This window comes from Orcinus orca, chromosome 5 (genome assembly GCF_937001465.1).
Source record: "Orcinus orca chromosome 5, mOrcOrc1.1, whole genome shotgun sequence".
NCBI lineage: Eukaryota > Metazoa > Chordata > Mammalia > Artiodactyla > Delphinidae > Orcinus > Orcinus orca.
Window position 1 is genome coordinate 27,256,461 of NC_064563.1, and position 25,652 is coordinate 27,282,112.

Sequence of the window (25,652 nt, forward strand, 5' to 3'; positions counted from 1 at the left end):
ATTTATCTCTATTTCTACTAATTACATAGACATATACTATAAAGCTATGCTTTGCTACTAAATATTCAGAAAAAGTTAAATAAGCCAAAACTTTGTAAGTTTGCCGTGGGATTTTAAATTACATTGCCACACAGGATGCAAAGATGAGCACAGCACATTAACACAACCATGCTGTGGGCATGATCCCCAGAATACCTGATCCCTGAAGCTCTGATCTACACTTAAGTGCATACAGCTAGTTCCAAAAGAGAAAAACTGAAGTTGCGTTACTCCCTAATTTATGACTAATCTATGAACCAATTGTTTTTTTCTGTATTAATTTTCCAAAGGTCAATATCACTGTTAGCTTTTTACACAAGCTACCACCAAGTGAGAGAGCACTGAATAAATAGTTGCCAGCTTCTTAATAGAAGAGATTTGGAAAAAGCAGCCGCAGCAATAAATTATGTACATACTCTGTTCATTTTCACAAGAATACAAGGGCGTCCTGTGGAGTAGCCAAACTCGGGATCATCCACACCACTGCACGCTTCAAGTAAGACAAGAGGAAACCGACACGAAGTATATTCTGGACCCTTCTGCTCAAAAAGCGCTCCACTGCGACAATCTGTGAGATTCTTCTGTTCTTCTAAGCCATATGCTAAAAAGGAAACAGCCAAAAAGGACCTTAAACACAACCAGAAATATATCATCCTTTGGACAACCTTCTTCAAAGACAAAAACAGCAATGCCATTTACTGGAAAATTTTAGGGAAAGAATGTTAAGTCTGTTCCTTTAAAGTCCGATTGCTATCTAGCGCTTTGCAGTTTATTTCATTTCAATACAAACTGGGTGACAGATCTCTTTTGTCACCATTAGGTGGCACTAGCCACGGCTACAGCATTACCTGAACGCCTTCGATGCTCTTGGCCCAAAAGATACAATGGTGAGGACATAAAAACGCATTACCTCTGCCCTTATGGAGGTAAGGGGTGGGTAAGACAGGTGTTGAGGATAAAATCATAAATGAAGGGCCTAAAGAAAGGGGTACATGTGAGTTAACGTTAGCTTACAAAAGGGTGTTTTCAGCAGAGATGGAGGTAACGAGATAGATCCAAAGGGGATGAAGGAGTAAAATGGTTACAACTTGGAGACAGGGAAGGAAGGAGAGGGAGACAATTCAACAATTTTTCGAATGTTTGCTGTGCACTTGACACACTGTTAGACAAAAGGGGCACAACGGGGAGCCAGTCTGCTGTGGACCCTGCCCTCAATGAGCTTAGGCTACTGCAAGGCACTCACTAATAAACACGGTGCCACAATGCCTCAATAAGAACTGTTGGTGTGTGGGTATAAATGGTACCAGAAAAAGGCCAGCCTAAAATGAATTCAACCAAAAACAGGAACCAAAATTTCAAAGTACTCACATATACTTATTTAACTTTATTTATTTATTTAAATTTATTTAAATTTGTTCATTTGCTTGCTTGCCATGCCACGAGGCTTGTGGGATCTTAGTTCCCAGGCCAGGGACTGAACCCAGGCCCCAGCAGGGAAAGTGCTGAACCACTGGACCACCAGGGAAGTCCCAAAGTAAACACATTTAAAAGGAAGTATGATCTTTCCCTTCAAAAAAAAAAAGTCAAAAATTTTGGTTTCAACTTTTATTTATCAAAAATTAGGATATCATGGGAACTATGTATCCATTAAATAGCCAAGAATGACTCAGGTATTGGGGAGGGGGGATAGGGGTAAACTTTTACAACAAAACAGTACCGCTGACATTCGTCACTCCTTTTTGACTTTCGTGGCACAATCATGAATGTCATTTGGCAGAAAATATTCAAGGCCTACATCAGTTTCCTCCAAGGGCTTCTCCTGCATATACTCTGTTGGTACAGTTCATCAGGGACCATTTTTGTATGATGCCAACTTCCACTTCTACACAAAACCGCTCTAAGTCAAGGAGTTGGATGATGAATGGTCAGAATATGAAGACCCCTGCTCAGCACATGATGGGAACAGAGAAAGGTGACCATTCCCAGAGAGCGCACAGAACCCCACATTCCTGAGGAAAGCCTAAAGTAAGATAGAAAAAGGTGTAGGTAAACGGGGGGGAGGGGGGGAACCTGAAAGATAATTTGAACAATATAAGATTTTAAATTCTAATTAGTATTCAAGGGGGGAAAAAAAAAAACCAACCCAGAGCAGATAATGTATCTTTTAACAAGAGACTGTGTCTTTTAAACACCAGAAAGGCATTCCTAAGAGCAACAATGACAATTCAAAGTTTAAAAAAAGGGAGGGGGGAGGGCGTGCTGAACATTGAAGATCTAAAAGTAAATCCCCAGTATAATAAAGCAAAAGTAGAAAATGAGAGAAAAACAAGAGATCCAAAACCCAACAACTAACAGAATAGCTCTAGAAAGAGAACCAGAAAACTGAGGTGAGGAAATTTTCAATAATAGCTTCCTCAACTGGAGAATCTAACTCTTCATCTCGAAAGACCCCATCAAGTTTCCAACAAAGTGATATTTTAGAGACTGACACCAACACTTGGAAATTTTAGAACCCTAAGGAAATACATTTAAAAACAAAAACAAAAAACACTGTTGAGCAGAAAAAGGCAAATACAAAGGAACTAAAATTATATACACAGCTAAACTAGAACAATAAAAGCAGAATTAAGTCATTTTCAGAAATGAAAGGATTAAAAACCTACATTCCATGTATCTTAAAAAATTTTTTTTAATTTAAATACAAATTGAGATACAATTCACATATAACATTGTATGTTTCAGGTGTACAACACAATGAATGCTTGAATATTTGTACACATTGTGAAATGATCACCACGATAAGTCTAGTTAACATCTTGTCGCTATGTACAGTTACGAATTTTTTTCTTGTGATGAGGACTTTTAAGATCTACTCTCTTAGGAACTTCCCAATACGCAATACAGTAGTGTTAACTAGCGTCACCATGCTGTACATTACATCCCCAGGGCTTATTTATTTCTAACTGGAAGTGTGTACCTTTTGACCTTCCTTCACAACTTCAGCCCTGCCCCCTGCTGCCTCTGGCAACAACCAATCTATCTGTTCTCTGCATCTATGAGCTTGGTTTTCTTATTTGTTTCTTAGATTCCACATATAAGTGAGATCATTTGGTATTTGTCTGTTTATTTCACTTAGCATCATGCCCTTTAGGTCCATCCATGTTGCTGCAAATAGTAAGATTTCATTCTTTTTTTATGGCTAAATAGTATAGTGGTATATATACAATGGAAGAATATTCATGTATCTTTTCTTACAAAGTTATTTGAGAATATACTCCATCAAAACTAGGGAATAAATAAAGAAAAAGAACGCAGGAGGCAAGAAACAGTGAATCCAATCCGAAAGGGATCAAACGAACTCCCCAAATGACAGCTGGGTGGTAGAAGCCCTAGACAGAAACCAGTACAGACTGCAGCAGAGGGGAAGGACTCTAGGGAGGAGTTCTCCAGAAAAGAGGGACATAAGAGAACTCTCAAACGATAGTATACAAATAAGGGAGTTAGACGAGAGTCTCTACAGATGGTAGAATATGACGTAAAGACAAGTATAAGAAGGCAACCAATAATGAAAATAAAACAGTAATTCAATTACTTTTGATTTGATATTAGGGGAAGGTGTGAGGCATGTGAGCTAAATCCTCATTTAACATGGCAGGAAGTAAAGACAATGTATAAAAGTGATAAATCAAGAGCCAGCAGATTGCATTTAAAGATACAGAAGAAAAAGTTCAAAAGTATGAAGTTATTTCCTGTTGAAAATGTATCCAGAATCAGACGATTTCTCACAGCCTCACTGCTCCTGACCTTGCCACTATCTCCACTCATCTAGGTGACTGCAACGGCCTCCTAACCAGCTTCCCTGATTCCCCTCTACAGTCTAGTCTCAAAAAACAGCCTGAGTGATCCTTTAAAAATCTGAGATGATGTTATTCTCTGCTTAAGAACCTCCATCTTGGTCACTGTGAAAGTCAAAGAACTGAACAACAGTCTCTAAGGCCTACACAATCTGGTCCTCCTTTAACTCCCTGACCTCAATCTCCTACTACTCTCTCCCCACTTACTCCATCCAGCCCCTCTGACTTCCTTGATGAACGCTGAACACACTGGACATTGTGAGCCTCAGGGCCTTTGCACCTACTGCTGGGTAGTTCCATGGCTACTTCCCTCATCCTTAGATCTTTCCTCAAACATTCCCTTTCAATGAGGCCTTCCCAGACCACTCTGCTTAAAATTACAGCCCTCTCAACTCTCCCTATTTCCTTTCTCTGCCTTATTTTCCTCCACAGCACTTATTACCTTCTAACACACCACTAGATTATAAAAACTCCAAGAACACAGAAACTTTGTTTGTTCATTGATGGAAATTAGAAGAGTGCTTGACACAAAAAAGACCCTCAAAAAGAAGTATTTGTTGAATAAAGGAACAGGACTACAGCTAGAACAGAGTACGGCAGGGAATTACTGTTCTACTTATACGCCTTTCTTTACTATTTGGTTCTCAAACCATGGATTATACTCTCACAAAAACATCTCCATTTAAATAATAAATATACATTTAACTTCCAAGGGAAAGAGATTTAGGACGGTAGGTAGAAGAAGACCAGGATCAAAAGGTTTTTGATTTAAGATAGGAGGGAGGTTGAGGATTTCTACATGTTGACAAGAAAGGATCCAACAGAGAGGCTAAACATATATGAGAAGGATTAGTAATTACCATAATGCTCGAGGCAGTGAGAGGGGATGAGATGCAAAACGTGACCCGGACAGGTGGACTTAGATAAGAGGAAGGGCAGCTCCCCTTGTCAGAGCAGGAGGAAAATCACAGACAAAAAGGCTGCAACTGAAGGCTGGTTTTACTGGTAACAAGGAAACTGGGGGAGTTTCCACCTGAGTATTTCTAGTTTCTCTTGAAGTAGGAAACCAGGTTATATGAAGAAAGTGAGTTATAGGGGAAAAGGTAAGGAGCTAGAGTTTTGAGTAGAGGCTGGAAATAATCCCTTCAGAGAATTACCCAGGGAAATTCAGCAGGATTGCCAGGCAGTAGATCCGATCCATGAGGGAGGTGATCAAGTATTCACAGTGCTAATTAGTCTTCAGAGGGCAGGCTCAAAGGAAGAGCTCCATCCAGGAATTACAGGGCTTCATCTAGGGGCACTGCACGGCTTCATCTACTTGCAAGTTTTATGACAAACGGACTAGGAGGCGAGGGATTTTAGAGTACTGGCTTAAGTAAAAATGAAATGAAAAACTATGGAATTGACGAGCTTGACCAGAAGGGCAGCTGAGCGGGGAGCGGCTGGGATAAAATAAAAGGGTCAGTGAACTGGAAGTCCCAGTGAGGGAGACAAAGAGCGAGGGCAAGTGAAGCAAACGAGAAGGTTGTATAGGGAGCCCCATCAGCGGCCGTGGCAATGGAGTCCTGCACATTCTAAGAAGCACTGCGGGAGAGCGTGGCTGAGGAAGAGCTGCGGCAGCCGTGAACCAAGAGGCCATAGCGCTTGATGGCTATTCGGGTGAATGTTGATACCGTGGAGTCAGGGCAGACAAAACGGAAGAGAAAACTGGGCCAGGACGGCTATTAGAAAGCACTGCAACCAGTAGCTCTGAAAAACTCACAACCGATACACAAACTTTTTTTCTTTTAATGAGGAACACCATTCCTCGTCCCCACACCGCAAGCACTACACTGGACCCGAAGATCCAAATCCTTAGAGGCATCATTTTATAATATAGTTTTGCTCCATTAGTCACATGCATTTGTTTTGATGCAGATATAAATGTTATGCTTCAATGAACCTACTTCATGTACTTATTAAAGGGTAGATTAAAAAAAAATCAAATAAACTGCCCATTAGGGTTAGGCCCCTGTGCTTTCCGTAAGTCAGAATATGGACTAATCATAAATTCATCATGAATAACAGTAAATTCCACTTGCCAAGTCCTCTCAATTGACTGTGTTTAACAGAAAGAAAGAAAAAGGCAAGACAAACTCTAAGAATAATGTTTCTAAAAGTAATCATAATTTGGTACTAGTTTCTGTAATAACTAAAATTTTTAACTTACTCTAAAAAAACATACTTACACTTTAGAAATTTCTTAAGGTCATTAATGTACCCTCTATAGGACTCTGGATTAGACACGCTGAATGAAAAATCCAATGCTGTCACCGGTTTTGGAAAAACCATAAGCCCTATAGAGATAAAAGAAAAGGGGGGAAATTAATTATAGCAATTCCCTTCTCTCCTTCCTTCTCCTTACTCTTATCTCTAAAAAGGAAGATCTCAGTAAATTTTGTGGAAATTGTTTTCACAGGTAGGTTGAAATTATCAAGAACCTCCCACTTCTATCTGACTACGAAGAGACATCTAAAATGAAAAAATTCCACATCTTCACAATCACCTCGGACATTACCAATTAGAAACCTCCTCTAAATCTTAGTTAGAATTGCTCTGTTCCTTAATTTAAAAGATGCAAGTTTTCCTTTGTACTTTCTACATTCATTTTCTATTAAATATTCTTAGGTTTTGCCAATTTGCCATTAATATAGAGAAAATTTTAGCAAATCAAAATCTAAGCACTTTGTCATTCAAATTACAACTGTATGAAAACATTCGTAAAGAAAGCTTACCTTATTCAGTGAAAGAGGCCTATACAATTTTAACTCTACAGTTAAATATTCTTCCTTCAATAATAAACACTGCTCGATAACTAAAATGTGGTTTTCTCATACTGAACTGACGCATAACCACCAACAATTTCACATTAGCAATCAACACCCATGTATATAGAATATGTTTGCATGAGTTTATTAACAGAAAATGTAAGCCTATTTATCTCTAACAATCAGGCTTCCAACTTTAAGCTTTCCTTGATTGAAAAGCATTAGATCAAAAGTGTGTCTGTACATGTATAACTGAGTCACTGTGCTGTACAGCAGAGATTGGCACAGCATTGTAAATCAACTCTACTTCATAAAAAAAATTGTTTAATTTAAAAGCATTAGATCTACATTCAGCCTTGCACAAAGGCTAAACAAAAAAATCCTAAAATTCTCACTAGTTTCTAAACATTCCCCATATATCAAAGTTATTATAGATAAGCCTTGCATTGAATCTGAAAATAAATAACAAGGTTGTTTTAGTTTTCATTAAAATTGCTTTTGCTGTTTGCAACTAGAGAAAGCCTGTGCACAGCAATGAAGACCCAATGCAGCCAAAAAAAAAAAAATTGCTGCTCATAGACATCTAATTCGTTTTAGATCAAACCCAGTTTCTTTCAAATCCTAAATACTTGCCTTTGTTGATCTGCATGGTTCTTGAGTTAAACTACAATAGATCCGATGCTACTCAACTATGATGAAACACTCAATGTTCCCAAATGGCAGAGCAAATCTTATTCCATATACAGCACAAAAGAGCCCCAATTAGATTCCCCATTCACCTACTATCTCAACATACCAGATCACTTGGATTTGGAGGATCTCATATGCCTATTTTTCCTTACCCCTCCACCTACTACAAAATCAATAGTAACTTTCTGACTTTTTAATAAAAATGTTCAATGTAGAAATAAAACCTGACCATCCAGTATATGAAGTGACCATCTGTGTATGTCTGAAATTGTATGTTTTCATTTTTAAGGTTTTACAGAAGGAACAAGAAATAATATACTGTAAGTGAAAAAGTAACAGAATCAAGGCAGCTTATACATAACTGTATAAAAACACCCAACTTTAAGAAAAACCCAACTTTTAATAAAACATCCAGTTTGAAAGAAATTTTAAAGAAAAATATGAAAATGTCTATGCTTTATAAAAAAAAGATTACATTCCTTTAACATGACTTATTTCTATGGGAAGTTTTAAATGACTCAATTTACAAAAACTCTGTAGACCAGAATGTCTAAAACTGAGTTTCTGATACAAGTTACTTCTTAGATCTTGCTGAGCAATGCTCTTGGAGCCTTAGTTCATTTAACAGCCTGTTTGAAACTCTTAAGTAAAAAAAAAACACAGCAGGAATGTGCCGTACGGCTGCATTTTTTGACGCAGTACACCTACATCCTCCAAATAAAGTCTTGGCTTACCCCAAACCATGAACATCAACAGAATGTGAAAACTACAGTAACTCTTACGTCTTTATAATTTAAACCACTGGAGCATGAATATGTGTGTATGCATGTGTGTGCATCTATAGGGGTGTGCATGGATGGTACGTGTTTATATCATATGCATGTATATGTTAATACACATACCAATTTCAAACTAGCATTTATTTTACCAGGTGCAAATACATTATTGAAATGATGCCATTTAAAAATAAAACTTAGGGCCTCCCTGGTGGCGGAGTGGTTGAGAGTCCACCTGCTGATGCAGGGGACGCGGGTTTGTGCCCCGGTCCGGGAAGATCCCACATGCCACGGAGCGGCTGGGCCCGTGAGCCATGGCCACTGAGCCTGCGCGTCTGGAGCCTGTGCTCCGCAACGGGAGAGGCCGCAACAGTGAGAGGCCCGTGTACCGCAAAAAAAAAAAAAAAAAACTTGAATATGGTCATTGTTAAAAAAAAAAAACCTTAGAAAAAAGAAGTAGAAATAAAATTTAATTACCCATAATTCCTTTATGAAGAGAAAATCATATTTAACTAGTATACATTCATCTAATATTATATTGATATATAATATGAATACATGTGCATATATATTTGTTTATTTGAACTAATATTAAGTTTTTAAGTACTATAATACACTTGGTGAATGATTTTAAGGAACTCAGTTTAAAATTATATACTTAAAAAAGTATACTGAACACATTTTACTGCTTTTATTATTCATGAAATTATAAATGGTTTAATATTTCTGAAAGAGATCAGCTTACGTTCAACAGTAATAGTCACATAACTTAAGGCAGCAAGAGAAATAATTATCTTAGAATTCATCTAGGTAGAAAGAAAACAGGGCTACAATGAAAGATGAGGAAAAAATTAGCATGGAGCTGGTCTAAGATACATGGTCAAATAGACCAAAAGAGTTATTCATGATATTTAGATAAATATTAGCTGCAAACAAAGGAAAAGCCATTAGAACAAACTTTTTAAGAAAACTGGTTGGGGAAACTGGTTCAATCTCGCTGCTGATATAGCTGAGAAGTCCATGCAGTGGGCAAGGATCTAGGCTAGGGTTCCTCAGCCGTGGGCCTAATGACATTCTGAACTAGATGATTCTTTGTTGTGGGAGGTTGTCCCATGCACTATAGGGATGTTTAGCAGCACCCCTGGCCTCTACTCACAGTAGCACATCTGCAGTTGTGACAACCAAAAATGTCTCCAGACAGTGCTGAATGGCCTTGGGGGGCAAATCACTGCTGGAAGAGAACCACTGCTGCAGACAGAAACCTCCTGCTGCAGACTCCCACCTTCCCTGGCCTGCATGCCCACTCTGCCTGCTGCCCAAATCACGCTCCTCCATGGAGAGCCGTCCCTTTGCTAGCATCTCTGGACGTTGTTTATATTTCTGGGAATTAGATACACTGGAGTTCTGCACATTATTGTTATTTACTAGCACTCTGAGGACAAGGGCCGTGTGCACCAACAAAAGCGGAGCTAACATTCAAAGACCAACTGTTTAAAAAGAATAAAATCAGGAAGGAGAAAATGTGACTTAAACAAGTGCTCCAGGTTAAGATTTTCTTCCGTACGAAGGTACATTCTCCAGTATCCTAGAGGAAATTTTTTTCCCTAAGACAATCAATAGAGAATAATTCAACATATTAAGAGTATACTCATTTTATTCTCTATTGACTTCTTACCATTTCCACACTAAGCAATTAAAAACACGAAGCATGGGGCTTCCTTGGTGGCGCAGTGGTTGAGAGTCCACCTGCCAATGCAGGGGACACGGGTTCGTGCCCCGGTCCAGGAAGATCCCACATGCCGGGGAGCGGCTGGGCCCGTGAGCCATGGCCACTGAGCCTGCGCGTCCGGAGCCTGTGCTCCGCAACGGGAGAGGCCACAACAGTGAGAGGCCCGTGTACCGCAAAAAAACAAACAAACAAACAAAAACATGAAGCATGTATTTTACAAGACCAATGCTCTAACCCACACCAGAGCTGAAATATATACTTCATAAGTAAATTACTCAGAGCAAAGTGAAATTACTACACAATATTCATAAACACCATTCATAACTATAACTATATTCATCAATCTGGCTTCACTTTAACTCTCAATATTCATTTCTGCTTACTCTTGGCAAAAGACTCAAGATTTATCAGCCAGGGTTTTGTATCACTGTGTAAATATTAAAGGTTTTTATATCAGTATGTAAATATTAAAGGTCTTTATATCACTATGTAAATATTAAACAACAAACAAAATCAAAACTTTCACATTATCTAACCCTAAAGTTTAACATCTTCTACTGGCTATGTAATAAAGACTTACGGAGAAGATAAAAGTATAACCCAATTTTGTTAGAAGCCATGATAATCACAACATAATTAATTACCTGGACTAGGAATCTGGTCACGATATTTTGGAACCTCATCGTTCAGAGTCTGAAGCATAGCCCACATTGTGAATGTAAAGAGTGCAGCCAGGAAGCCATAAAAGACTAGGTAGAAGAGCAAGATCAAACCTGTAAAAGAAAATAAAACTCATAAAGTTGAAGATATACACATTGTGTGTGTGTGTGTGTGTGTGTGTGTGTGTGTGTGTGATGTGGCCAGGGTAAAAAAACAGACCCATCATTGTGTGTGTGTGTGTGTGTGTGTGTGTGTGTGTGTGTGTGTGTGTGTGTGTGTGTGTGTGTGTGTGTGTGTGTGTGTGTGTGTGTGTGTGTGTGTGTGTGTGTGTGTGTGTGTGTGTGTGTGTGTGTGTGATGTGGCCAGGGTAAAAAAACAGACCCATCATTGCAAGGCTAGAACTCCAAGCTTTGCCATGCACACAGCCAAGTATCTTCATATTCAGAGCGATATGAGTTTGCCCAAGCAAGGGGTATTTCAGCAGGCAGCACCCACCCACATCCTGTGACCCCCTCCTCTCCTCTGATACTTCCAACTACAAGTAGCTTCCACAGATCACACTGATTCAAGATCAGAGCTTTAAAATTCCAGCACATAAGGGAGTATTTCCCGAAATGGAGTTAATGCTCTCTAGAAAGAAGAAAGATGATTTTAGGTTGGACAAAAACCCCAGTATGTATATGTGACAAACAAAAAAATTAACACATAGGACTTCCCCAGTGGTCCAGTGGTTAAGACTCCATGCTTCCACTACAGGAGCCATGGGTTCAATCCTAGGGGAAGTTCTGCATGCCGCACAGGCGGCCAAAAAAAAAAAAAAAAAAAAAAAAGAATTAGCACATCAACCCTGTATTTCACAGTAATTATTAGCATAAATTTGGGTTTTAAAAAGTGAGCTGATTTAGAGAATAGCCAGGAAACATGCAGAGAAGGTAAATCATGAAGCTGGTATCAATGAATAAAGTTTAGGAAACACTGGTTGAGTGGAAGCATCATGCAGAAGTGAAGAGAGGAGCATCCCAACCAGTGGGACTTGACAACTCCCTGCTAAGCACGCAGCAAGAGCTGGCAGACGCAAGTTTCAACATCAAGGGCTTAACCTTTTTTTCTTCACAATCTGGAAACACTAAGATCTATCCTAAGCCAGTGATTTATTTTGTGAACATCTAGATTTTTCTCAAATGTCTGTATTCAAAGATCTAACATCGTAAGTGGTCACCATCAAGATTATATACTAGAATATATTGTTAACGTCACACATTTATATTTGAACATTTAAAAACTGATCAAAGGGACTTCCCTGGCAGTCCAATGGTTAAGACTCCGTGCTTCCAATGCAGAGGGCACGGGTTGGATTCCCGGTTGGGGAGCTAAGATCCCACATGCCACGCAGCACAGCCAAAAAAAAACCTGATCAAAGAATATTCAATAAATCCTCAGTTACAGCAACAGTAAAGAACACTTAATTCCCCAAAGTTGAATTAACATCAGCTTCATTTTCCAGTCTTAACATAAACCTGCTTATTAATATTTGTCCTAGCAGAAGGGCTAGAGCAGGGGTTCCTAACCTGGAATCTATGGACCCTTCACCCTCACTCATCCCCAGAAGGATTAACTTCAGAGCTTCTATGACTTCTGTAATAATACAGTTCTGAATATACCCATTTTTCTTCTGCGGAGTGGCTCTACAACGTTCTTGTGATGCTCAAAAGACCCTGTGACCCCGAAACAGATTGTGGCAAAAGCTAGATAACTTTCATTTGTTACCTGCGGGCCAGGAAACTGCCTCCCCTTTTTTTAAGCAAAGGGGAAACAGTTAAAGCAATTTCATTTTAATTTAGACCAGCATTCCCCGTCCTCCCCCTGCCCCAATTACCAGGAGGCCAAAATAGGGAGCGAAAGGACAGAAGGAAGAAAGGAGCACAGGATGTCGCCTCCAGACAGCATCACTTCCCTATCACACAGAGTGATCCTGTTGCAGAAACACAAAGGAAGACCAATCTTAAAGAAGTGATCAGTTTACTACAGAGGTAGATGAAATACGTGCAAAGCCCAAAGGATGGTTTAATGAGATACAGAACAAAAACCATTCTTTCAGATCTGGGTATTTGTAGGAACTAATGGATAAACTCCTCCACAGAGCAGACCAGGGTACAAATATATAAATGTGATAAGGAGTGGGGGATGCGTTCCATCCAATAAAGCCTCACTTACAGAGCAGGCAGACTGAGGCCACAGTAGTTTGTCAACTGACGCAGTAGATATTAAACTGGAGAAGTTTAAAACAGAGGTGCCAGGAGTTTAATTATTTAGCGGTGTTTCAAAGTCATCTGAAAATATGCTTACCATTTTCAAATTTGATTTTAAATTTTCAGGAAAAATAATATAAAGCAGATTTATAAAAATGGTTACAAAGCAAATGAACATATAGCAAACACGAAGAGAAGTGTAAAAACTTCCTATAAAGAGTTGGGTTGGGACTTCCCTGGTGGTCCAGCGGTTAAGACTTCACCTTCCAAGGCAGGGGGTGCGGGTTCCATCCCTGGTCGGGGAGCTAAGATCCCACATGCCTCGGGGCCAAAAAAAAAAAAAAAAACCAAAACAGAAGCAATATTGTAGCAAATTCAATAAAGACTTTAAAAATGGTCCACATCAAAAAAATCTCAAAAAAAAAAAAAGTTAGGTTTATAAAATAGATACACAGATTAACAGCCATGTCCCAAACCTGATGCCATGTACTAGTGGCCATTAAGTCAATTTTGAATGTAGGGAGTGTACCAAGTAGATAAGTGATTTTCAGCACTGAAGCCAATTTCCCCTGCTTGATAAGATCCTCTCGCCAAGAACAAACTTAACATTTAAAAACTAAAATTAATCTCACTTGTAAAAACCACATATGAAAGACCACTCACAAGGATGGCAGTACTTTATCAACTTAACCGCCTTTCTCCTACACTAAGAAAAAAAATACCTGAAAATAAAAACAGACGTTGTAAACTGCTGTTCTTATATATCAGTATCTTGCAGTTATTTACTCAGATGCATTCCTGACAATGACAGGGATGAAACAAATTGAGCTACCCTACCTGAGTAATAGGTAGTGCAGATGGGACCTGTTCAGTGTGCCACGTCTGCCTCAGCGCTAGTTAATGTAAGCAGGGAACAGGTAAGTCATTAGGCTTCATCAAGGCCTGGACATCCACACCCGTTCAACACACTGAGACCGTGTGATCTGACTCCCTACTTCTGCAAACTTCCTAGTTACCTGAGGGTACCTAGACAATAGAAAGACTATGCCTTATCCTCAGAGAATTCTGATGAGAAACAACTTCCCCTTGGTAAATAAATTAATAACCTGTTTATAGTTAAAAATAAATTAAAGCAGAGGCAGGTATAATTTTTTAAAAAATCAATTATATGGACAAGTACAAATTTAAAGTCCTTTGTATATTCAAATTTTTATAAGGAGCTATTTATTGAGGTATAATTCACATTTCATTCACCTATGAGTGGAACTGCTTGATCATATGGTAATTCTGTTTAGTATTTTGAGTTAAGTACCAGACTATTTTCCAAAGCATCTACAACATTCTACATTCCCACCAGCAGGATTCCAATTTCTCCACATTCTCATTAATACTTCCTAGTGGGTTTAATTTGCATTTCCCTAATGACTAATGATGTTGAGCATTTTTTCATGAGCTTATTGGTCATTCGTACCTTCTTTAGAGAACTGTCTATTCAGATCCTTGGCCCATTTTTAAATTGGGTTGTCTTTTTATTGAGTTCTAAGAGTTCTTTATATATTATAAGCACAAGCCTCTTGTCAGATACATGATGTTCAATTATTTTCTCCCATTCTGTGGGTTGTCTTTTCACTTTCATGACAGTGTCCTTTATTATTATTTTTTTCAGCAAAACATTCTTATTTTATTTTTATCTCAGCAAATATTCTCATTTGGCACCCGACTGGCACCAAACCAAAGCCCTTAGGCCAACAGGTGTGGGCTGAGACCACCTGCAAACTTCCCACGTGTAGGTCTCAATGGCTATGCACATCAGAGCACCTATTTCTCTCTCTAGTCCCTTAGGGTGGCCTAAAGGTCTCAGGTGCGCTAACAGTGCTGGCCACGAGGTGGTGGAAAAGTTGTGACGCTGAAATCTGCTGGGATAGGAAACCAAGCAGTGCCCTGAAAGCAAGTTCTTTTCTCAGGTGACAGATACCCAGATAGGGTCCTGCTCATGCTTATTCAACATACTCCTGTCTGCCTGGTGACACTTTTTAGAGCTCAAGCATCTAAGGAAGTCTTGTCTGGCGGCATGGGACAGTAAGCTCTCAGGTCAGCACTGTTGGCCTGGGGAAATCCCGAGTCCAGCTTTGCAGCCTTTGCACAGTGGGTACTTTCCCAGGATCCATGATAATACTCAGAGCCCATCAGGACATTTTACTTATATGCGGTTTCCAACTGTCAGAGGAGTTCAGGACTGTCTGGCCTTCTCAGGATCTCAATTCAAGATTAGCTATTCAAAGCATGAAATAAGAGGGAATACGTTTTAAGAATCAAGGCTGCTCTTTTCAGCCCTGCTGAGGGAACAATTTCAGACATGACTTTTAGAGAGGAAGCTGGGCACTCAGCAGGGCACAAGGTGGCTTTCAGACCAAGACTCCTCCTCCTCTGGTGTGGCGGAGGTGGGACCTCAGCGTGGGGCCCCGCATTCTAGCTTTTCTTCTGCGAGCCTAGTTGACCGGCGGGCAGGGATCATGAGAAGCTGCAGGAGAATGAAGACCGGAGACGTGATCAGGCCGAACCAGAGCTCCCGAGTCTGCTCCACCAGCTTCTGGCACAACAACATCTCGAAGACGAACTTCAGGCTAAGAACCGTGAGGACCCAGAAAAGGTGGAGCACGGCCAGCCGCTTCTCTCCGACCTGGAAGAGGTGCACGGAGACGACAGTAGTGAAGTTGGTGCTGAGCCGGTCAGCGGCGAAGAAGGGCACGAACACGTTCCACCAGGAGAGGCCCGGAGCCAGGCCGTCCACACGCAGGGCCAGCAGCACGAACACCGACAGGGCCATCAGGTGCACGAAGACCTCGAAGGGAGCGAAGCCCAGCAACTGCACCAGCTCCCCGAGCGCGGAAAGCATCGCTCCGGTAGAGCGCGGGCCAGGGCCCAGGCGACGGTCTCACCCGCCTGGCTGCGCCGCCACTCCCCACGGGCCTCGCTGGCGCCTGCGCCGTCGTCGCGGCCAGCGAGCTGCAGAAAGTGGCCCTGCCTGCCCTGGCTCTCGGCCCCAGCCCAGGACCCAGCACTGGCCGCCAGCTGATGCCCGCCTTGCTCGGACGCCACGCCCCGCTGGGCGCCGACAGTGTCCTTTAAAGCAGAGAAGTTCTTAATCTCAAGGAAGTCCAACTTATCTGTTTTTCTCCTTGGTTGCTTGACTTTTGGTATCATATCGAAAACACCACTGCCTAATCCAAAGTCATGAAGACTTGTAATTATATTTTCTTCTAAGAATTTTTAGTTTTAGCTCTTTAAGTTTGGGTCTTTGATCCACTGTGTGTTAATTTTTGTACATGCTATGAAGAAGGGAACATTGGGGTTTGGGATAAAAGCTGGGCAAGGTCCTGGATGGGTTGGTAAAAATCTAAATCTCTCCACAGAGAATCTCCATACCTGACCAGCTCTTGGCTACCTATGCCTCATCCCTGAATGCTATGACAGGGAAGTCTAAATACAAAGAGGAGGTGCAGAGAACCAATAATTACAAAATACTGAGAAGAAAAACTAATCCAATAAAGTATCAAATGCAACAAAGAAAGTAATGCCTGAAAAAACTGGGTTGTAACAGGGTACAGAACCGGGGGGGGGGGTAGCATGAGTATAATTAAAATACAGAGTATAAGGTAAGAGGATAATTTTTCAAAATCTGATTTCATATTCTGATTGTTAAAATTTTAAAACTTAGTAGATAGCTGAACTGGAGAAGAGTCAAATAATAATAAAAAAAAATCCAGACACCTAACAAAAAAGCAAACCAAAGACTGGGAAAAATATTTTGCATAATATGAAACCAATAAATTACTTATTTGCAATCTAGAATATATAAAGAACTCTTACAACAAAACAAATTTCTAAAACATGGACAAAAGTTTTGAACAGAAACTTCATCAAAGATGTAATGAGAATTGCAAAACAATAAAGCTCATGAAAACATACTCAACATCACTAGTTATCCAGGAAGGGCAAATCAAAACCACTACATGCTCACCAGAATGCTAGAAATTCTAAAGACTGACCATACCAAGTGATGACCTAGGAGCGGAGCAGCTGACACTCTAATACACTGCTGGTGGGAATGTGCCAAAACAAAAACCGATTTTGGAAAACAATTTTTTGAAAAGTTAGTAGCATATACCTATGATAGGATCCAGCCAATCCATTCCTAGATATTTAACCAAGAAAAACGAAAGCACACGTTCGCAGAAGTATATGAATATTCGTAAATGCTTTATTTGTAATCACTAAAAACTCCAAACAACCCAAAAGCACATCAACAGATGAATTAATAAATAAATTCTGGCATATAATACAATGGAATACTATTCATGAACTACTTCTCAAAGTAACTGTGCTGAATGAAACAACTCAGCACTCCTGACCCCAAAGAGAACACGCTACATGATTCCATGCATTTAAAGTTTCAGAAAATACAAACTAATCTAAACTGTCAAAAAGCAGATCTATTTTTGCCTGGATACTGGGGAGGTAGGGAAAGAAAAGGATTACAAATGGGAAAGAGGAAATCTGGGGAGTGATGAATATTTTCATTACCTTGATTAGAGTGATAGTTCCATGGGTACAATAGATGTATATGCATATAGGTGAATACACATCAAAACTCAAGTTATACATTTTAATTTTAAATACGTGCAGTTTACCATATGTCACAATTATACCTCAATAAAGCTATTTAAAAAACAAAAATTTGGAAGAAGGCCTAACCTAGAGAACTAGCCAAGCCAAAGAAAAATTCAGTGAGCTAAAAGATCAAACCAAGGTGTTTTACAATACTGGGCAAAAAGACAGGGAGTGTGTATGGAGCTTGTTGACACACGGGAGACAGAACCATAATATCAATAAATCTAACAGGAATTCCACAGAAAAGGGGATGGGGAGGAATGCCCAAAGAAATAACACATTTTGTGTCTAGATTGGAAAAGATTGAAAAATATTAGAAAATACCCTATACCTAGATAGAAAAAGGTAAAATTTCAGAATACTAAAAATAAAGTGAAAATTTCTTAAAGCTTCTAAAAAGATAAAACGGGTTTTACCTAGAGCAGAGAAATATGACTGACAGATATCTCATCAGCCAAAAATAAAACAGTATATTCCAAACTGAGGAGGCTTTAAGTTTTAGCTACACTGTCTTCATTTCCTTCATTTTGGAAGAAAAACTTATATATTATCTAATCTGAAAAAAAAGGACAAAGTTCACAGACTAAATTCTAGAAAAAGATAATATAATTGTACATTTTTCATTTTTTAAAGTTTTCTTTAAAAATCGAAGACAAGAAAAATATATAAAGCAATGGTGAGCAAAGAAACCAGTAAGACTTGCTGGTAACATCTAAGTAAGTGTTGATTTTAATTTCTTCTCCTTTTCATGTCTGAGGAATAACTTACATACAATAATTTTCATTGATTCCAAGTGCACAATCCCAATGAGTAGACAGTTGCATGTATTGTGAAACCACCACTACACTAATGATACAGAACATTTCTATCACCTCTGAAAGGTTCCTTGTGCCCGTTTGCAATCTGTACATCCTTCAGCCAGCCAATGATCTCCTTTTGCCACTACATTAGTCTGTATTTTACACAGTTAAAATTTGATTTTAATTTAGTAACAACTTAAAATCCCAAAAATATTAAGGTAGGAATAATTTAATAGTAGTCTAATAAAAGACATTCTCAAAGTGGGTTAAAGAAAACCTTATAGCACTATAAATAAATGCTATTTATAGATAAAAACCTAAAATTATAACACATACTGGTTGAAAATAAAGTAGATCTTGGCTAACAAAAAGAAATGTAGAAGTGGCATTATTCCTGAAAGCAAACTATTTAGAATTCAAGTCAAAAGGTATTAACAAAGCAAAGATATTCTCTATTAATAAAAAGTAAACAAAACACATCAAGAAGATACAGCATAAAAGCCATGAACATTTGTGATGCTAAGTGGCTTAAGATATGTAAAGCAAAATTTATCACAATCATCTGTAGAGATTTTAACGTACCTCTTCCAGAAATCCACAGATCAGGTAAACAATAACAAAAAGGATAATATTTTAAAAACACAACTAATAGTTATTTAATATATGTAAAACTTTGTAGTCACCAGAAAATATACTCTTTATAAACCTGGAACATTGCCTCGAAACTGACCATGACTTAAATTTCAAAAAAACCAAACCAAAACAAAATAAAAAATAACCTAAAAAAAAAAAAATCAAGGCCACATTTTTCAAAATCAAAGTATGTTAGAGAAGTATAACAAAAATTTAGAAAATGGACTGCTAAATAACCTTTGGATTAAAAAGACAACAAAACCCAAAACATTCAAAATTCAAAACAATCATGTAGCCAAAGCAGAACACAAAGGAAAATCCAGAGCCTTATACGCATTCACTAAAAAACCAGACTAACCAAAAAAGCCAGGTTTTAAATTCAAGAGTAAAATAAATTCAAGGAAAGTAGGAGATTTAAGATACAAGCTCAAGTTAATGGAAACAAATGCAAAAAAAAATCATTAATTTTACCAATAAAACCAATTTCCAACTAGTAAGCTCAAAAATAGATGAAATATATGATTTTTAAAGAAAATAAACATATTCAAATCAGAAGTTGTTACAAGAAATAAAGAGCTCTATCCCTAAAAGAGACACTATGTCCAAATGGCTTTAGTTCTCCCAATTTTCAAGTAGATTCTTTCTCTACACACGAGCTGTCCTTTTTGTATGCTCCGTAAGTTACCTAAATCTTTATAAGGCTAGCACTCTCCAGATACCAAAACTAAACAGACAGTACTCGCACAGATTTCACAAATTTATTTTATTTTAAACGCTTACATAGAGCTTACATGCTATAGAGTGATAATGACACAGGAACAGAGATACAGATTAATAACAAAACATAACAATAATCAAGAAAGGATCCATATAAAATCCACGTAACAAAGCGGGCACTTCAAATCAGTGAGAAAATGATGGACTATTCAATATATTTTGAGATAAGTGATCAGGAAAGACTGTTAAATTTGTAATAATATTTATTTAAACAAGTACAATTTTTAAAATAAAAGAATTAAGAGACAAAAGACAGCAAAAAGACGAGCAGGTCGCTGTAAAGAAACGAAAACTGAGCAAACATAAATTGCAATTATCAGAGACACTGCAAATTAAACCAACCAAGACACCAGCATCCCAACAAACTGGCAAAAATTTTTAAAGAGTGATGATAACCAATGCTCAGAAAGTTGAAGGGAAACAGGTAATTTGATCCCTGCTGGTGAGAGTATACACTGGTACAGCTTTACTGGAGGACAATAAATTAATATAAAAATAAACATATACTATAAACTGGTGATTCCATTTCTCAGTGACTACCCTGGATAAATAGTTGCACACATGCACTGCACAATTTGCAAGAGAAAAATTGCAAACAACTAAATATTCATCACAAAGAAATATATATATATCTTGGATATATATCCCTACACTATGGAATATTATGCAATGACTCAAAGGAATGAGATAAATAAATGGGGGGGAGAGAGAGACAGAGACATGGAAACAGTCAAGACATATTAAGTGAAAAAAAGCAAGTTCTAGAACATACATTCTTCCTATTACTCATGTAAAAGTGGAAAATTAATTATTCCTACATAGTCCATATATACTCATATACATACATACACACACATACATACATATACACATATGTAAGTGTGTTGAAAAAGGACTGGTAGGAAAACTGATAAGCAATCATTATCTGTGGGAAAGACTGCGACTGGTAGAAGGCAGTGAAGAGAAACAATATATTCATGTATTCTTTCTTCTCCAATATCCAATTAGGAATACTTACAAATACACAGAAAAGTTAAAAGAAATGTAAGTGAACACGCATAAACCCCACCTAGATTCTACAGTAAAGTCTACTGTATTTACCTCTTATCTATTCACCGTCTATTTTTTTTTTAAGAATTTCAAGTTGCAGATGTCAGTACACTTAACCCCTAAATACTTCAACATTATATTAACTAAAATTGAGGGAAAATTGCATTCAGCAAAATACACAAATCTCCAAGGTACCATGACACGGTTGTTTAGAAATACATTCACCTCTATGATTCAAACAGCTATCAAGATACAGAACATTGCCAACACCCTATAAAGTTCTCATGCCCCTTCCCAGTCAATCCCCATGACCACCATCCTAGAGGCAAACACCATTCTGGGCTTTTCCCCAGCATAGGTAAGTATTGCTTGATTTAGAATTTCAAAGAAATGAAATTATATAGTATATTCTCTTTGGTAAAGCTTCTTTTCTGCTCAGCCTAATTGTGGGATTCACCCATGTTTTGTGTTACCTGTAGTTTGCTCCTTTTTACTGTTGAGTAGTATTCCACTGTGTGGACACTGGTTTGTTTATCCATTCTACTGCCGGACACCTGGGCTCTTTCCAGTTTGGAGCTACTATGAATATTTTGTGTATTTTTGTGGACATATGTTTTCATTTCTCTTGGGTAAACTGCTGGGGATCATGGGGTAAGTGTATATTTACTTGTACAGTAAATTGTTAGACCTTTATCCAAAGTGGATATACCACATATGTTTTAAAAAGTATGATAGGTAACAGTGGTTACCCAGGGAAGAAGCTGAGGATGACAGTGGACTTATTGACTATTCACATCTGTACTATAAAAACTCAAATAATGAAGTTACTTTTGTCATATGAAAAAAAACAAAGCCAAGAGTCCACATTCCATTTAAGACACATTCAGGTTTCTTGGATTAGCCTACGCTGACCACTAACTAACTTCTAAAGCATACGTCAGCAAATCATGGCTGCTGCCTGTTTTTGTAAATAAAATACTGAAACGCAGCTAGGCCACTAGTAAACATATTGTTTACGGCCGCTTTCAAGCTACTAACAGCAGAGTTGAGTAGCTGCAACACATACTGTATTCCTGGCAAAGCCTAAAATATTATCTGGTCCTTTAAGGAAAAAGTTTGCAGCCTCCTGTTCAAAAGCATTTATATAGGCCTTGATTTTCATTCCAATGTGACATCTGAAACTATCTCGTGCAACTTCTCCCTTACAGAGGAAACTAAGACCAAGAGATTTTTAATGACTTATCTAAGCTTAGATGGAGATGTGGAATTCTAATTCAGGTCTATATTCTGAATCCTAGTCTGATCATCTTCTCAGTATACTGGTAAATTTCTAAGACTTATCAAGCAAAAATACATAGGCCCACAGGCTCACTTTGACTACGATGCCCTATCTGGAAACTTCAATGAATTAGAAATTTAGTGGAACAGAATCATGGTGAGCTGAGGGGAATGATGAACAAGTTTCTCCACAAACAAGACTTTCATAGTGTGGAGCTATACCAATTAATCAAAATACTCTCAACTTTAGCCCAACGACCAGGTGAATCACAAGTGGAAACTGACTAAATGACAATTTATTCATCAAAAAAATAGTAAGTGCTTACTATGTGCTAGGTGTTGTAAGGACATAAAATGCACCTGTGATTCCTGCTCTGGGAGAACATCCAGCTAGTGGGAGCAACGTATATAAACAACTCTAATCCAGGATACAAAATTTTTAGGTGTTATAGACGATAAATGTATTATTTTCACCTGGGCAAGTCCGAGAAGGCTTATGGCAGAGAGGGCACTAGATCTATGAAGCAGGGGAGAATTTATGATGCAGAGAATGAAGGGCACGAGAGAGGGAATGAGCAGGGCATTCCAGACCAAGAGGCCTTAGACATACCCATTTGGCTATGACATGTGGTGTACAGGGAGCAGGGTGTAAAATGACATATTATATAAGGTTGGAAATGTAGTTCTAAGCCAATATGTAATATATCCGGAATACCAGGCTGTCTGGAACTGATTTAAACCTTCTGAAAGCAGTGGGGATCCCAACAGCTTTGGGGTATAGGGAGTAGCTTGACCAAAGCTGCAGCCTTAGAAATAATCTGATAGCAGTGAAGTTACACTGGTTTAGGTCACAATGATTCTAACTGATTCCTTGGATCTTTCTGGGGCTGCACCAGAAGAGCCTAACTTCCCCGGGCAACAACACTACACTTTTTATAAGCAGCAGATAAAAGTTGGAAAGCCAGTGGTCTCTTTAAACTAGGACCAATTTTGAAAGAAATTTACAAAAGATTTTCATCTAGTGCTTTAAGTTTTTTAATCAGAGAATTTACAAGAAAAGGCACTACCAGATCCTGAAAAAGTGGGGCAGGGTTGGTGGGAATATTGAGGGCTCTGCAATGTGCAACAGGTGGTTAGCATTATGAAGCTAGGAAAAACAAGCACCCTGGGCTCCCTCTGAATGCCTGTTTTCACAAGATACTGGAGGGTGGGGTGAGGTGGGGCAGTGGTGAGTAGGTCAGAGAAAATTAATTCCTGAATTAACTGTAGCAGTGGTAATGAGGGTGTGGGTCACCAAGAGATTCAAGAGATGTTATGGAAGTACAATTGGCATGGTTTGGCCAGGTTCAGAGCCCAGATGACAGAAATGGTAGTGACAGTCTTCAAAACTTGCAAATACAGAAGCAACTCACAACTTCAGTGGAGGAAGGGGAAAGAGCTCTGTTTATCAGTTGATAAACAAGGTACTGGAGTTGTCTAAGCCTCACTCTCAGGTTTATGGGATATGCAAGAAGCAACTGGAATCTCAGAGAGATGTTAACCAAGAAGTAAAATTTGTTGTAATCTTTGCAATTGTTTTATGAGATGAAGAAGATGAAAAAAAAACAAGGCCAAAGACAGCACCTGGGAAATCTACATCTAGGAAACAAGAGAACCAGGAAAGGAATGGCTAGAGAAGTACAGAGTAGGGGTAAGGGCCACTTTTATGGACCAGATACTGCCAACTGGCCAGAAACCATCCAAAGAAAAGTACCTCGTGCTGTGGACAAGGGTCAATTCCTTACCATGGCATCAGGAGAATACTAGGAGGAAGTCATAAATGAGAGCCAGCTCCACCAATGACTCAGTAACAAAGTTTAAACAGATATGGGGAGGTTGTTAAGTTAGGGAATTCTTCTTAAAAATATTATTAGTTAAATAGCACCCTGTAGGGAGAGGATGATACTATTAAATAAACCCCCATTAAATCTGAGAGCAGGTAAGTTTAAAAAGAAAAAAAAATCTTTATGAAGTTCTCATAAGAGCCATATAAGAAGCAGAATAGAGCAATAAAGCAGGACACAGGAGGCCTGGATAATTACCCTGGATAATTATCCTAATCAGATGCACGACCAGGGCATGTCAAACTCAGCTGAGTCTCTTTCTCAGTCTCCCTGAGAAAGTTAAGTGGAAGCTTTTTCTGAACACTGAACTATGAAAACCATCAGTGCTGAAGCAAAAAGGAAAAAAAAAAAAAGGAAAATGCCCAAACACTGGGTGAACCATTATGCTATGATACACCAAAACCATCAAAGACATTAAAAACAATGTTGCAGAAGACTAATTACATTTAATTAGACTGGAAACATTTCATAATACTGTTCATTCATTCAACCACTTCTTATTACATTCCCACTAAGTGCCAGGCAACAGGCTAGGTGTTAGGGAATTCAAGACGGGTAAGATGTGAATAAGAAGCTTATGTCTAATAAGCGGGCAACAACAATACTGTTGAAGTCATAAATACTATACTAGAAAAAGGTATCATAGAATACACTGGAGCACTTGACCCAGTCTCAAGGCAAAGAATGGTTCGAAAAGGTTTACCAGAGATCAGGCCATCACAGCTGACATCTGAGTAGCCAGGCCAAGTTGAAGGAAGGAGAGGCTCGGAAGCTAGGAAACAGGCCCAAAAGCAGTGGGAGAGAACTATATGGAACAGCAGGGATGACAGGGGAGAAATATGCCAACCAGACTGCAAAGAGTCTGCACGTCATGCTAAGGAGCCCCGAGGGCAACAGAGTTACTCGAAGAGGTGCCCATGAAACATCCAACTGAAGATTTCTGACAGGCATTTGGTAATAAGAATACAAAAAAGTCTTAGGGACTAGAAATGCAGATTTGGGGGTCTCAAATGGAGGTAATAACTAAAGCCACCAGAACATGTAAGTTCCAGCAGGAAGTGTGGACAGTCCCCACAGAAGTGATGGAGAGGGCCAGGGATACCCCAACAGAAAGTGGCAGAGGAATAAAAAACATTCCCCTTAAACGTTAAGTGATCAAACTAGGTATATCTGTGTATTTTCAAATTTTATTTATACATTTGAAAAAACTTTATACATAGGAAAATGTTAACAGTGGTTACTCTATGTGATTAAAGATGACAGGTTTTACTTCAAAATCAATATAATGAATGCATAATTAGAACATATTTATCTTCCAAAGTTAACTTTTTTTTCCTATTACACAATTCCTTTTTTTTAAATGCTAGGTTAGTAGAGGCTTAACCATAATGGAAATGCCGGAAGTCGAAAGGGGGAGGGGAAGGGGAACTGATATCTCCTAAGATTAACCTTCACTTTTTAAAAATTATTGTACATGTGATTTTTTTTCCTGCTCATACATGTGTGCTGCCCATGTACTCTTGGCATATTTCAATAAAAGTGTTTGGAACATAAAAGCGTTAAACGGTCCTTAATCAAACACAATGATAAATCACAGTAAAGTTGTTACTAAGGACAGGAGGGTTTTTAAACTTCTTTTAATACAACTAAATTAATTCTAAAAATATAAATTCAAAAGTCAATTTCAAAGAAATGGAATTACTTCGGGGGTGAGGGGAAGCTGCTCTTTAACACAGTAAAGCACATACTACTGTAA

At 38.6% G+C, this 25,652-nt stretch overlaps 2 protein-coding genes across 2 annotated transcripts in view; both read right to left on the bottom strand.

Annotated features, from left to right (window-relative positions):
- ATP1B3 (ATPase Na+/K+ transporting subunit beta 3) overlaps positions 1 to 25,652 on the bottom strand; it is a 41,797-nt gene that overhangs the window by 11,530 nt on the left and 4,615 nt on the right. Inside the window, exons 2-4 of the mRNA XM_004278228.3 lie at positions 10,540 to 10,668; positions 6,122 to 6,229; positions 456 to 640 (exon numbers count right to left, since the gene is read on the bottom strand). Of these exons, the coding sequence (XP_004278276.1) occupies positions 456 to 640; positions 6,122 to 6,229; positions 10,540 to 10,668 (422 nt within the window). The remainder of the gene's footprint in view (positions 1 to 455; positions 641 to 6,121; positions 6,230 to 10,539; positions 10,669 to 25,652) is intronic.
- Positions 10,775 to 24,392, bottom strand: LOC105748430 (transmembrane protein 203-like). The gene is made up of 2 exons (XM_049709835.1): positions 12,432 to 24,392; positions 10,775 to 11,965 (listed from the first exon to the last, which is right to left on the bottom strand). Exon 1 carries the CDS (start codon positions 15,698 to 15,700, stop codon positions 15,254 to 15,256), a length of 447 nt encoding a protein of 148 aa, XP_049565792.1. The 5' UTR covers positions 15,701 to 24,392; the 3' UTR covers positions 10,775 to 11,965; positions 12,432 to 15,253.